The following is a 14,848-nucleotide window of genomic DNA, read 5'->3' on the forward strand; positions in this document are numbered from 1 at the left end:
GTTTGCTCTGGTGCCATCCTTCCTGGTTTAAGACAAAAATGTGTGAGCCGGGGGCTAAAAGCCTGAGCTAGCTGAGAGGGAACACTGCTCAAGCCCATTCCTTTTCCTACTTTGCTCACCCCCACAGCCCATGTTGCCATGTAGTCAGAGAACTGTAACAATCTGTGTGACGTTCATGAGTGTTTTTGATGTTATAATGTCAAACATAGGCTCATGATGTCCTTGGGAAATCACAAAGCTCACCGCACTAAACAGGATTAAAGAGCAGTGAGGGCAAATTAGAGTAAAGGAGGAGGATTAAGGAACTGAGCATTGAAACTCCATGAATGTGCCAAAATCTCTAATTAAATAAAGAACAAGAAACAGGTTAAGTAATTTTAGTTCTGCGTAACTCTCACAGGAGGATGCAAATGCTTTGTGCAACAAAGAACTCTTTTGTACATCCTCCACTCCCATGGCCACCTTGGGGTGCGTAGCTTAACTGTGGAATCCTAAACCGAATTACACCCTTCTAAATCCATTGATGTCAATAGCTATAGAAGGGTGTAACTCTATTTAGAACTGCAACTGCAAGTCATGGTGGATGCAGAAACACTTTACTAGAGATGGGGTGTCTGTGGATATATTGATCATACCCAAATGGCTTACACACTTTGCATTCTTTGCTGAATCTGAGACCTTTTACACATTGCTGAAGCACCTTACTCATACAAATACTGCCCTTGCTATATAATGAAGCTGAAATTCAGTAACCGAGTACATCTTTTCTGTGCAATTTCCAGCAAAGGTTATGTATAGCACTTTTATATGATATACTTTATTCTGGGTGGTATTGGACGGTTCCTGTCTTGTTGTCACTTACAGAATCGGAACATCGGATAAGCATTTGGATTTTTTTAAAAAATTACTCTGGTGTATTGCGTATTTCCAGTGGTAGGTTTTGTTTGGTTTCATTAAATGTTGTCATTCATTTAAGTATTCTAGCAGCCACTCTAGCAATTAAAAAAAAAAAAGAACTCAACCAAACCAGAAATCCTTTGGTCTTTCATCTTCCATGGTATAGTTAGGGGTACTCTGTCCCAAGCCAGATTTCACATGCATTTCCTGTCCAGCCTTCCCAGCACTCACAGTTTCCACAGCTACATATACCGTTTCCTGGAACAAAACAACACGATCTATAATTATCCATAACTAAAATATGGCACATAAAAGTGTTGCTCTGTGAAATGTAGCAAACCAGAATGAAATAGATTTCATTGTCCATGTATGTTTCTCTTTCAAGACCAAACTTGTTTTACTTTTAATTCAGAAGTTATCCAAAATCTACATTTCCCAACAGGTAGCAAATTTAATTTTCAACTGCATTATCAAGAAAAAATGCTTTAAATTTAGCCGTCCACATTTATGGTCTCTGTGCTGTCTTAGTGTTTAATTGGAAGGGAAAACAGGCCTCCAATACTATGATTTGGGCTGCTGGCACTAAACCTTTCTAGCAAGTGGCTCTGGAGCAAGCCAGCATAATATTTTGGCCATGTAGGGTAGGATCATGGGAGGGAAGGTGGCATGGTATATAGCTCAATCTCATCAAAATTCAGAAGCTAAGCAGGGTCAATACTTGCATGGGAAACCACCAAGCAAGGCTCTGCAGAGGAAAGCAATGGTAATCCACTCCTGAATTTCACTTGCCTTGAAAGACCCTTTGCTGGGGTCACCATGAACTCGTTGTGACTTGATGGCATTTATGTTCATAGGATAGGATTCAGGAATTTGGATCTGTGCAGGGAATACTTGTGTCCCATAATCCTGATTGATAGCTTAACTCTTCCCCCTAGTTCAGATCACCCTACACAGCCATGAATGACCTCTTGCCAGAGTTTCCCCAGTCTTTTCATGGAATTTCTTGTAACACCACTTATTCCTTAACCATGTACTCTAGATGGCATAGACATTTCTAACACAGTTTACCATATTTATTTATTTAACTTATTTATTTAAAATCCCACCTTATCACTTTGTTCAAGGTGGCAAATAAGCAACCAATTTATAAGAGGAAGAAAGTAGACCCCCTTCCCTTGTGGTGGCGTTTGGTGGAAAGTGCCGTCAAGTTGCAGATGATTTACGGTGATCTCATAGAGTTTTCAAGGCAAGAGAGGTTCGGAGGTGGTTCACCACTGACTGCAACCCTGGACTTCCCTCGGGGTGGTCTCCCATCAAATTATTAACCAGGGCTGACTCTGCTTAGCAGCCTAGATCAGATGGGCTATCCAGCTCAGGGCCCCTTGCATTACTATGGCTTACTAAGTCCATAAACTTCTGCTAAAGGCAATTTATACCATTAAAAGTCTTGTCTGCTCCCCTGGTGTCTAGTTGTTATTGGGGGAGGCTGTAGAAAGATGGGTTCACCATGCATGTTCTAATCACACCAATCAAAAGGCAATGCTAAACTTTTCTATGTACTGGAAGCATGACAAGACAATTTGTAAATCATTCTTGCATATTCTCTGCTTCCTTGTAATCTCTGCAAACTACAGCTAGGACATGAATTTAGTTAATATGAGTATCTACTACTATAAGCTTCTTCTCACTTCTTTACTGATTAGGACCCGTATATTTTTCTTCTTCTTGTCAGATAATTATATCTATTTCATTCTTCTGCCTTAAATCTCTTTTGCATGTCCGTTAAGTTTTTGATTGCCATAACTTACCCTAAACCTTCATGATAACACCGGGGGGGGGGGACAGCAGGGGGTAATTTTTTCCCCAAATGGTTAATGGAAAATGTGACATGTTCCACCCACACTTTAAAAATCCAGAATTCAGGCACCTCAGTTTGCCACCTCATTCTTCTTAATGTGTAGACTGCCTCTGAGAAGAAGGAGTTTACCTATGGGCTGTATTCATGTTACTAGTGACCCAATACTTGGGCAGGCCTGCTTAGTACCTTTGGCCCGGTTCTCACAAAAAGCCATAACTGAAATGTGGCATACAAATACTGTAATAAAAACAGCTGATGAAGAGGTAAACCTATTTCTGGACTATACTTTTCCAGACTACAGATTGTGGCAGGCTGCATTGTCATACAAAAAAATATATCCCTACATGGAGAACACCAACAGTACCATTCCAAGCAGAGTCCTCCCCTTCTAGATCCATTGAAATAACTTCTAATGTCAAAGAAGAAAGTTCTCTCGTATCCTTCTTGTACTATTTTTCGACATACCAATAGCTCATCCATATGAAGGACTCCTACCTGTGCTCAAGAAGGCGTCTTACCACCTCATCTATTTAGGCAGATTCAGGTGGGTAGCTGTGTTGGCATGAAGCAGCAGAGTCCAGTGGCACCTTGAATATACTCTGAATAAAACTTTGTTGGTCTTAAAGATACCACTGGACTTGAACTTTGTTTCACCTCATCTGTTGTTTGTGAAAAACAAAGTCATAGATTTGAGGGGGCAGCAGGGAGTACAGTTAGTTGGACTAGAGACCTTGAAGGTCAAATCCTGTCTCAGTCATGATGCAGGTCAGTGTCTATTTTCCCTTCCTAAACCAGGAGTAAGAATGACCTCCCCTTTAGTGGGTTATTTTAGATTTGTGGGTTATACAGCACAACAGAAGTGCTGCTAGGATGGAAACTTATTTTATGGGCAGGGGGGCGGAATGGTGGCATATGTCAAGTTGGATTTTCCATAGCAAGGGCAACCTCTGTGCAGCTGATCTCTCCGCAAATTCATCTGCCTGTTTCAAGCTCAAGACTTGAAGCTGGAAGAGAGTATACTTCAAATCACATATCTCCCTGGCGAAAAAGAGTGCTGTGTCACTGGATATCCTTCTCCCATCCCAGTCTTGATAGCGACCATTTTCTATTTGGCATTCACTGCCTGTGTGTCTTGGCAGAAGACGGATGGGCAGATCTTTAATTGCACACCATCGTGTCATGAGGAAAGCTGTCAGGTGTCTTGACATCCCCATGGAAAGCGCGCAGTCATCAGGCCAGTTTGCTAGATGCATAGCTGTTGTCGAAAGTCGGCTAGTGCCATAACGCATTCACCCATTGCTATTACTCTATCCGCTGTGGTCTGTGTTCCACAGTTTGCTGAATGTGTCCTCCAGAGAGACTGCAAGATTTCCCTATAAGGCAACAAAGCAGCTTTTTCCTAAGCACTAAAATAGTGCCAACCCTGATCTACAGTGTTCATGAAATAGCTGGCCTATGAGGAAAGGTTAAAGCGCTTAGGGCTCTTTAGCTTGGAGAAAAGACGACTGAGGGGTGACATGATCGAGGTTTATAAGATTATGCATGGGAAAGAGGTACTTTTCTCCCTTTCTCACAATACAAGAACTCGTGGGCACTCCATGGAAATGCAGAGCGGTCGGGTTAGAACGGATAAAAGGAAGTACTTCTTCACCCAAAGAGTGATTAACACATGGAATTCACTGCCACAGGAAGTGGTGGCGGCTACAAGCATGGACGGCTTCAAAAGGGAATTAGATAAGCATATGGAGCAGAGGTCCATCAGTGGATATTAGCCACAAGGTATAGATAGGGGCTCTGGGGCAAGTGATGCTCTGTCTTCTTGGTGCTTGGGGGGGTCAACAGTGGGAGGGCTTCTAATGTCCTGGCCCCACTGCTGGACCTCCTGATGGCACTGGTATTTCTGGCCACTGTGTGACACAGAGTGTTGGACTGGATGGGCCTTTGGCCTGATCCAACATTGGCGTCTCTTATGTTCTTATGATTTTCTGGTTTGGAGGAACCTTTTTTGTTATAGAAAATGAAACGGGGTTGCCCTTACCTGTAACCATTGTTCATCAAGTGATCTTCTGTACAGGCAGACATGGGAACTACGCAGTCGCAGGCTAGCCGTGGAAGAGCTAAGAAGCTTTCTAAAAGATCTTTCTAGAGCCTTTGAATGCTCCTCCCCGCCCCCTCTCAGTGTATCCCTCTTCCCGCCCAAAGGCTCACATGACAGGGCAGAATGAGCACTCTCCCCTCAGCTCTCCCTTCCCCGCCATGAGGACTATGATTGACCTGAAACAATAAACAGTCCACAGCAGGGAAAGGAGAAAGGGATGTGTGCCTGCACAGAATACCACTTGATGAGCAATGGTTACAGGTAAGGGCAACCTCGTTTTCATCATCATGGCTTCTGCGCAGTCCCACATGGGAGTATAGCAAGCTCGCTAACTGAGGAGGTGAGTATGGGCTGATTAGCAGAAGATAGACTGAAGAACCGCGTTCCCTACTGACGCCTCCATACAAGCATCCACATCCATGGAGTAGTGTCACACAGAGTTGGATGGTGTTGACCAGGTAGCCACTCTGCATATGTAATCCAGTACCATGTGAGACGAGAAAGCTGCTGAAGAAACTTGAGCTATGGTTGAATGTGCTCTGATGTCAACGGGACATGGCACTTTAGCTGTGGTGCTTGTGGCCTTGATAGCGCTCACCGGTCACTCGCCTGCCTTGCGGAAAGGAAGCGGGCGAAGCAAGACGGGGGTGGCCCGTGCCGCTGAGGGAGGCGTGGCTTCGAGCTGGCACCATGGCAACCCGGGAAGGGTGAAGGCCTAATGCCTAACCAAAAACAAAAGCCACGCATTCCCCGCGGTTAGGAGCAACCGCAGGGAGGCTGCGCGGTGTGCGTGGCTTGCGGGGTCAGCTGCGGGAGTCTTCCACGCGGTGGAGGGGTTACAGCGTCGGATTGGGATGGGGGAGGCCCACGTGGAAATCCCCGGTTGCTGGGAGTCCTGGTGCGCTAGTTACACGATAGCGCTCACCATCCATCTAGAAATGGACTGAGGTGATGCTGATTGCCCTTTCTTACACCTTTAAAACAAACAAATAAATGTTTGGCTTTCCTAAACTGTTTTGTGTGTTCTAAATAAAACAGAAGTGCTCTTCTGACATCTAGTGTCTTTAAGGTTCTTTCCACTGGGGAGGTAGCGAAAGGAAAGAAAACTGGTAAATCTTGGTTAATGTGAAACTTGGAGACTACCTTGGCTGGGCCTCATAATTACCTTATCTGGTAGAAGGTTAAGGGGTGGACCGCATCTCACTGCACTCAACAGACTAACTGTGTGGAATTGAAAGCCACTAGAAAGGCAGTTTTGTGTGACAAAAATGATGTCAGCAATTGCCTTTGGTACAAACTGTTTATGTATTAAATATGACAGAACCAGAGGTCATTTCGGGGGGGATCTCGGGGGATCGCAGTTCCCCCAGGTGAGGTGCGGGGGGGGCACATGATGAAGCCCCGCCCCCTGCTTCCGGCCGCCCCGCTTCCAGCCCTCATTCAGCCAGGAGGAGGCAGGAGAAGAGGAAGGGTAAGTTGCTTCCTCCCTGCCTCTCCCCACACCTGCCTGCCTGCCTGGGGCCAGGGAGGGCCTTTGCGGGGCTTCCTTGCACTCCCGCCGGCCTTGCAGGTCCACCGCTGGGCCCCTCATGGGGCTCGGCAGTGGAGCTGCAAGGCCGCCACCGGCGGCCGGGACCATTGGGGGTGGTGTGTGTGGCCTTATGACACACTTCCGGTGATGTCAGGGTGTCTGGCCTTATGACACACTTCCGGTGATGTCAGGGGGTGTGGCATATGCTAATGAGTTATGCTAATGAGTTCCCCTAGCACTTTTTCTACGAAACGACCCCTGGACAGAACAAGAGACAAGTTCCATTGTGGGAGGGGGTGGATAGGCCCCTTTAGGAATTTTTGGGGTTCTGGAGCAGAAAATATGGAGAAACGACTGACAGAATTATGAAAGGCTGAAATTGCAGCAAGGTGAACCTTTACAGAGGATGAGGCCAAGCCCCTGTCCTTTAACATCAATAAATAATTTTTAAAAATTGGTAAACACACAGTTTACGGGATCAACACCTTGATGCAGGGACCATTTTGAAAACTGTTTCCATTTTGCAGAGAACAACTTCCATGTGGAAGGCCTCCTAAAAGCAGTCACTACTTCGTGGCTCTTTGAGAGTACTCCTCTAAGGGTGAATCAGCCATGCCATCAGCTGTAGTCCTGACCTCTGGGTGTAGTCCTGGGCCTATGTGAAGAAGGTCATGTGCTGCAGGAAGGGTCTTGTGGAATCCATGTGACAGTCTCCACAACACTGGGAACCAGAATCTCCTTGACCAAAATGGGGCTATGAGGATGCAGGAGGTCTTGTCTAGTGCTATTTTGGTGAGAACCTTATGCAAAATCCCCACCAGTGGGAAGGCATAAAATAGGCTGCCATGCCAGTATAACTGGACTGTGTTCCCCAGGGATTCCCTGTCTGCTGCTGCTCTGGAACAGAAGAGGTGACACTTTGTATTGGTTTTGTAGATGAACAGATTGGCCTCTGGATAGCTCCATTCTGAAAAATGGGAGGAGATAATAGACAATTATGGTCTGTGTGTCTGCTGAGAGTGGCTGTGAGCTGTACGTTGTTTCTTATTGCCCACTGCTAGATTCTTATGGCTTCTGTGCATAGGTGAATTACCTATGCCCATGCCCCCTTGTTTAGATAAAATTTTGCTGTGGTGTTGTAAGTTGCCACCAGAGCATGTCGGTCAATGAATAACTCTGAAAAAGAAGTGAGTGCATGTCTGATTGCTCTTAGTTCTAGAAAATTGATCTGGTTTAGATTCTGAGCTCAACCAAATTCCATGAACAGTATAAAGGTTCCCTTGCTCGAAAGCCAGTCGAATCTGACTCTAGGGTTGCGGTGCTCATCTCAGTTTCAAAGCCGAAGAGCCAGCACTGTCTGAAGACGTTTCTGTGGTCATGTGGCCGGCATGACTAAAAACCAAGGCGCACGGAACGCTGTTACCTTCCCACCGAAGTGGTACCTATTTATCTACTTGCAATTTCTTGCTTTCAAACTGCTAGATTGGCAGGAGCTGGAACTAGAGATGGGAGCTCACTCCATCATGTGGCACCCGGGTCTTGAACTGCTGAACTACTGACCTTCCACAGCCTGCAGTTCAACGTCTTAACCACTTGAGCCACTACAGCTCCTATGAACAGTATACCTGTCACAAAGAACAACCCAACCCACTAATGAGGCTTCTGTGAAAACTTAGCAATCACCAGGATGCATCCCAAATGGTACCCCTAAGTGTCAATTTAGCTGGAATAGAATTTTTCTCCATTGTGAATGTGACTGAGGTCTAAAGGACCACAGGAACCAATTCTGAAGGGCAGCCTGGCAAAGGTTACAACTGCTGTGTTTGAAGCCATGTATCCTAAGAGTTTTTGAATGACCTTAGCTGACTGAAATCTGCTGTTGGAGAACTTCTGAACCAGACCAATAATGGCCAGGGCTCTTCTGCTTAGTAGGAGGACCCTGGCCTTGGAAGCATCTAAAATAGCCCCAATAAACTCCACTGATTGAGAAAGAGACAGGTGGGACCTCTCAATTAAAGAAAAAACCTAGATTCTGCAGCATGGAGAGTCCAGTTGAAGGTCGTGAAGGAGCCCCTCCGTTGAATTACTAACAAAAAGCCAGTTGTCAAGGCAGTCGTAAATAATACAACCCCTTAGTCTGAGATAGGATATTATGACAGAGACATACTTGGTGAACACCCTGGGTGCTGTAGCTAAACCAAATGGAAGGACTGTGTATTCAGAGGCCTGACCACCATAGGTAAACCTAAGGAACTTCCTGCTGGGTTTTGAATCAAAATGTGGAAATACGCATCCTTTAAGTCAAGGACAGTGAACCATAAATCCAGTTGCAGGAGAGGTAGTAAGTCCTGGAGGGAAAGCATCCTAAACCTGGACACTCTGATGTGTCTACTAATAACTCTGAGGTTCAATATGGGTCTTTACCCACCATCCTTTTTATTGATGGTAAAGAATCTAAAGGGAAAAACCCTGTCATTGTCTTCAGAGGGCAATTTATGTATAGCCTCTTTGGAAATGAGAGGAGAAACTTCCTGTGATAGGAAGATACATGGAGATGATGTGGAAGGTATTGTAGGATGAAGTGGAGGCATGGAATCAAATTCAATGAAATAACCCCTATTTGTTACCAAAATAACCCAAGCATCATCAGTAATAGCCAAACTTGTGAAAAATGGGACAACTGGTCCAAAAATAAAACTTGCCTTCTTAGTCAGGCTGTGGTTGATCCCCTCGGGTGTTGTTCCTTTGGGGTGTGGCTTGAATGCTTACCCTTTGGTCTAAAGGTTTTTGTGCCCTCGTTATTTGATTTTGAAATGGCCTGTATGCTTAATTAGGATTTTGGGGTACCTGAAATCTATAATCAGGGAACCTCATCTATTTTTTGCTTTGTACCCATTTTTCCTCTTGGGGGTTTGGGGCATCCAAAGCTTTTTTCCATAGGGCAGCCTTTAATCTAGCTGCTCTGCCCTCTCTCACTTTTGGGGTGAGGTGGTGTCAAGCCGGACATGAAGCGGTATTGTGTCCTTTGCCCAAACACAATAGACATGATTTATGGTCATTCTAGCCCCACACTCCTTGCACTTCTTGAATAAAGCCATTTCTCAAAGTATTCATGCTGGTGTAGAATAAACAGTGGAGCAAAGAAAGACTCGTGCTCTCCCCATGGCGGTGAAAGGAGAACCGAAGGCAGAGTGCCTGCCCCACCCTGTCACATGACCCTTCAGGTGGAAAGAGGGATACACTGAGACGGGGGGCTGGGAGGAGCAGTCAAAGGCTGTAGAAGGAACTTTTAGAACGCTTGTTAGCTCTTCTGCAGCTGGCCCTGTGGCACTGCACAGAAGCCATAACGATGAACCATATTGTCAATCAACTCGGGTGCTGCTGTCAGTCAGTGTACACTGAGCTAGACTGACCAATGGTCTGAATCAGAATAAGGCAGCTTTGTAGACAATTTTTTAAAGTCCCTTCAGCTTCCAAACTATGAAGGAAATAAGAAACTGGAAAATCACCACACAACAGAGAAGAGATGAAGGGTTTAACCCTCCTAATGTTCATCCTTAGGGTGCTTGAAGAAAGTGTACAACTCTAAAGAATATATGTATTTTAACAGAATACATTAAAAAAACACAGAACCTTTTCAATTAAAAGGTCACAACATGTTGAAAGCAGGGGAGGGGTTAGATTTCTGTCCCATAATCACCACAGCTGTGTGGGTATTCAGGTGGGTAGCCATATTGGTCTGAAGCAACAGAAGTCTAGTGTCAGCTTTAAGACCAACAGAGTTTTATTCTGGGTATAAGCTTTCGTGTGCATGCATACGCCTTCAAAATACCAGATATCTGAAGAAATGTGTGTGCACACTAAAGCTTATATCCAGAATAAAACTCTGTTGGTCTTAAAGCTGCCACTGGACTTTGTTCCACCATAGCTGGAGTGCCATATAACAACCATATGTCCACTATATTTTCTCTCACTCACCCATCTCCCCCCCCACAACACTAACATATGATTTCTTCATATATTTTTAAACATTCAGAATTTTTTTAAAAAGAAAAATTTATGACATGCCTATCTACTAGGTCAAGTGGCGCATGTAGAGTTTGTGTCATTTATCTTCGCAGCCACCCTCTGAAGTGAGTTAGTTTGTGACTAATCCAAGGTCAGTCAGCTTCATGGCTGATTTTAAGTCATGTCTCCACAATCCCGCATTTTATCCACAATAGCACACTGGCTTTGGGTAGGCTTTGCGTTATTTTCACTTCCTGTCAATAAACAAAACAGGCAAGCTTGGCCAGCCACTCTAAAAAAACCTGTGATTTGTTTTTAGCAGACTGGGGCTACGGTCACACGGAGCATTAGCCACACTACAGAGACGGAAGGTAGGCGGATTTTCCGGGCGCGATCACAGCGCCACATCTGGGAAGCGTAGAGCTCCCGTGGCGAACCCGAGGCTTCCCGCCGAAGATGCGGGGTAAAAAACTAGTACCTCGGAGGTACTAGTTTCCGGAAACCGCGGGGCAAGGGCGGGCGCCTGATCGCGTTTCTGGTGGGAGGTCGTGGCATCCGGCGCCTGCCCATGTCCCGTCGCTAAAAGGTGGGTTTTTTCAAGTCTCCATGGGATGCGCACAAGCACCCAACGGCGCATGCGCACCCTTCATTTAAAAACAAACAACACAGCCCCCTCCTCTTTTCTGTACCTCCCCCACTCCTGGCTCGGCCTGCTCGAGAGGAACTCTCTGCACCAGGCGGCAGAGGGGGAGGTGCAGGGGGGTGTGGCGGGAGGGCTGCCCAGCTGAAGCTCCTCCTGGAGGGGACCGGATGGAGGACACGTAGCATTCCTCTGCAGCCCTGGAAGGGGTTAAACCTGGAGCCTTTTGCTAGGGAGGCCACTTCTTTGCCGCACCGCAAGATTGTCCTGTGATCGGCACCTCCACCCTAACCACAGGACCTCGACGGAACCTGGACGGGACGTCTAATCACGCAGCCGCACGTTATTTTGCTCCGGGGCAAACAGCCACGCTCCCCCCCCCCCCGCATTTTCCTGCCCGTGTGACCGGGGCCTATATATCCTTTCCCTTTCCCCACATACCCCACTTCCTTTGAGAAGGCTCTCTGGGTGGGTTTTTGCTTACTTTGAGGGTCTGAATTTTGGGCTTGAACATCAGGAAGGAATTTCCCTGCTGTGGATGGAGAACTATTTGCTCTGCAAACTAGGGTTTCTGGGTCCCCTGTGGTCACTGGTGGGGGATGGGGGGTAGGGTTGCCAGATCCAGATGGGAAACTCCTGAAGATTTGGGGATGGAGCCTAGGGAGGACAGAGACCTCACAATGTCACAGAATCCACCCTTTTCTCCAGGGGAACTGATCTCTGTAGTCTGTACATCAGCTGAAAAGAGTAAGAGTCTTTAGGTATCTGAAGAAATAAGCAGTGACACATGAAAGCCCATACCCTACCACTAATTTCATTAGTCTTTAGGGTGCTGCTGGACTCTACTGCTACATACAAACTAACACGGCTACCAATCTTTATATATATCAGCTGTAATTTCAGGGAATCCCCAGGTCCCACCTGGAGGCTGGCATCCCTACTGCAAACAGACTTCTGGGGTATTCCTTCTCTTTACTTTTGTCACACAGTATTGTCTAAAACGTATATGTGGGCTGGTGGGAGGCCATGAGGTTGCAGTACTCTTTAGGGTGGTAGGGGGTCTTCGACTGAATGACTTTTGGTCTCTATTACTCTTTGCTTCTAAAGGAGCAGTTAGTGTGAAAAACCACGCTATACCTGTGCAAATGAGGCCATCGTGCTTGTCGCAGTCTCTGTCATCACACTCACAGAATTCCCCAGTAATATACCATTCTTGGGGTGAACAGATGCACTTTCCACAGTGACAAGAACCTGAAAGTAGTAAGCACAATGGTTATTACAAGCATTTACAGAACACGTGAGTTTTTCAGTAAGGCATGGAACATCTCAGGCGCGCACAATCAGTGCCTATTAATAAGCGATTGTCTACTAGGATATAATCAAGATAAAACCTATTGAAGAGAAGGATGTTATAGAGGTGTGCTTTAACTTGAAGTGTTCTTCACAAGGCCCTGTAGTGATTTCCCCCTCTCCATTTTGATTTAATCAGGAATTATTTCGAAGAAGAGGTTTTTCCTTTGTCCCAGAGCTCTAAAATCAAGGCTACTGTTCCCAGCAGGACTGTGGTGTTTTTGGCTCAGGTAAGGGGGAGAGAATGGAGATAATCCCTGTGAAGTCACTAAAATTCTGTCAGGGACAAAAATGACCTGAAGTTATGTGAATAAGTCCCCACAGTTAGTATCTTATTATCCTCTGCCTATGAGGAAGTAGAGCACCACTCAAATACCGCACTTTTTTCTTTTCTAACCAATTTTCTTCTCAGAAGTAACCCTCTGATTTTGACTAAATGGAATAAAGTGGAACTCCTCAGTCCATGAAGGATATCTAAAACCCCATCACACAGAACTAGGGCACTTTTGAGTTCCACTGGTTTCCATGAGGACGTTAAGCAAAGTATTTAATTTTAAAACAGTTTCACTTTTGGCTGCATTATTTCTGGTTTGAGTAGCTTGATTTCATTCAGTAACAGTACCTTCTCTCAGCAGACCTTGCTAACTAACCACTGAAAAATGGCATACTGAGCACTTTTATCGGCTTCCAGTTCAGTGAACTCTCGCCTTTAAGCAAACATTTCTGTACCAAACCCATAAAACAAAAAAGTTTACTATAGTACTACTACATGATCTTATATTTAGACCATCAGCTATGATACATAAGGGCTTTCACCAATTCTTTTTTGAGATGCAACAACCAAAGCGACTTTGAGTACTGAAGCAGGGAGTACTTGTGGGCTCATTATTGGTGTTCTGCCATCAAAGCAGAACTCTTTGGGGAGTCTTTGGGAGCCTGAACTTGTTGCTGTTGCCATAATTTTCATTGTGGTCTGTGCTCCCTGTCCATTGTGTGCATTTGTGAGTGTTTCATGGGGGAACCTGGTTTTCAGCTATTTGCTTTTATTATACTACTTTTCTTAAGCAGGGAGCATGGGTTCTTCTGGGTATTCTGTCAGGTGGAAAAGTAGAACGCAGTGGCATGGGTGTTAATGTCTTTGCCTATGTGGGCACACATCCACCCTGTGCTGCGTGAACTGCACTGGCTGTCAGTTGAATACCAGATCTGTTTCAAGGTGCTGGTGCTTACCTTTAAAGCACTGTATGACCAGGGGCCTGCATATCTTTGAGATCGCCTCTCCCCATATGAGCCCTGTAGAACATTGCATTCTGTGAATCAGCATCTCCTGGTTGTCCCTGGCTCTAGGGATGTCTGACTTGCCTCAACTAGGGCCACAGCGTTTTGGCCCTGGCCTCCACCTGGTGGAATGAGCTACCTTATGTGATCAGGTCTTACAGGGCCTGTAAGACAGAGCTCTTCCACCAGGCTTTTAGTTGAGGCAGTGGGCATCCATTTTGATCTGCCCTCCCCTCCAGTGACCGTAGATCCTAGGAGCTGACTGGAACTACAACGTTGCCAGAATTAATATAATCTTTTGAGGCACACTGTATGTTTTAGTGTTTTTAATGATTTTAATGATTTTAATTAATGCTGTACTGATGAATATGTTTTAATTGTAAATCTGCATTACTGGCTGGAACCCGCCCTGAGCCTGCTATGCGAGGAGGGTGGGATACAAATCCAATAATAATAATAATTAAAAAAATAAAATAAATAACAAATGTTAGACTAGGTGAGCCCTGAAATTTCAAACATGTGTTTAATCAGAGGGATATAGAAGCAAGCTTGAAGAAAAGATGAAAAGCATCCACCTTTGATTGGCCAACATAGAGAGAGGCCAGGTAATACTGGCTGCAATGATGGGACAGTCATCCCATTGGTGGGGAAATGATGAGAAGATGTAGCCAAGAAGAAGGAAAGATAATGCTAGAGAGCCAGTTCGGTGTAGTGGTTAAGTGTGCGGACTCTAATCTGGGAGAACCGGGTTTGATTCCCCACTCCTCCACTTGCACCTGCTGATGTGACCTTGGGTCAGTCGCAAGCTCTGGCACAGCTGTCCTTGAAAAAGAGCAGTTTGTGTCAGAGTTCTCTCAGCCCCACCCACCTCACAGGGTGTCTGTTGTGGGGAGGGGAAGGGAAAGGAGTTTGTAAGCCGCTCTGAGACTCCAAGTGAAGGGCGGGGTATAAATCCAATCTCTTCTTCTCTTCTTCTTCTAGTAGAGAAACTCCTCCTGGCCACACCACAGTGAAAACACCAGTTATGCCAGGTGGGGGATGAAGATCTCCCAGAATCACAACTGATCTCTAGGCTACAGAGATCAGTTCCCCTGGAGAAAATGTCTGCCTTGGAGAATGGACTCTATGGCATTATATACCTCCCTAGGCTCTGCACCCGAATGTCCAGGAATTTCCCACCCTGGAGTT

General features: G+C 45.6%; 1 protein-coding gene across 1 annotated transcript in view; it reads right to left on the reverse strand.

Annotated features, from left to right (window-relative positions):
* Positions 1–828: 828 nt before the first annotated feature.
* The window catches only part of ITGBL1 (integrin subunit beta like 1), a 255,396-nt gene continuing 241,376 nt past the window's right edge, over positions 829–14,848 (reverse strand). Inside the window, exons 10-11 of the mRNA XM_015423197.1 lie at positions 12,170–12,283; positions 829–1,155 (exon numbers count right to left, since the gene is read on the reverse strand). Of these exons, the coding sequence (XP_015278683.1) occupies positions 1,064–1,155; positions 12,170–12,283 (206 nt within the window). The 3' untranslated portion in view covers positions 829–1,063. The remainder of the gene's footprint in view (positions 1,156–12,169; positions 12,284–14,848) is intronic.

This window comes from Gekko japonicus, unplaced genomic scaffold (assembly GCF_001447785.1).
Source record: "Gekko japonicus isolate JY-2015 unplaced genomic scaffold, Gekko_japonicus_V1.1 scaffold808, whole genome shotgun sequence".
Classification (NCBI taxonomy): domain Eukaryota; kingdom Metazoa; phylum Chordata; class Lepidosauria; order Squamata; family Gekkonidae; genus Gekko; species Gekko japonicus.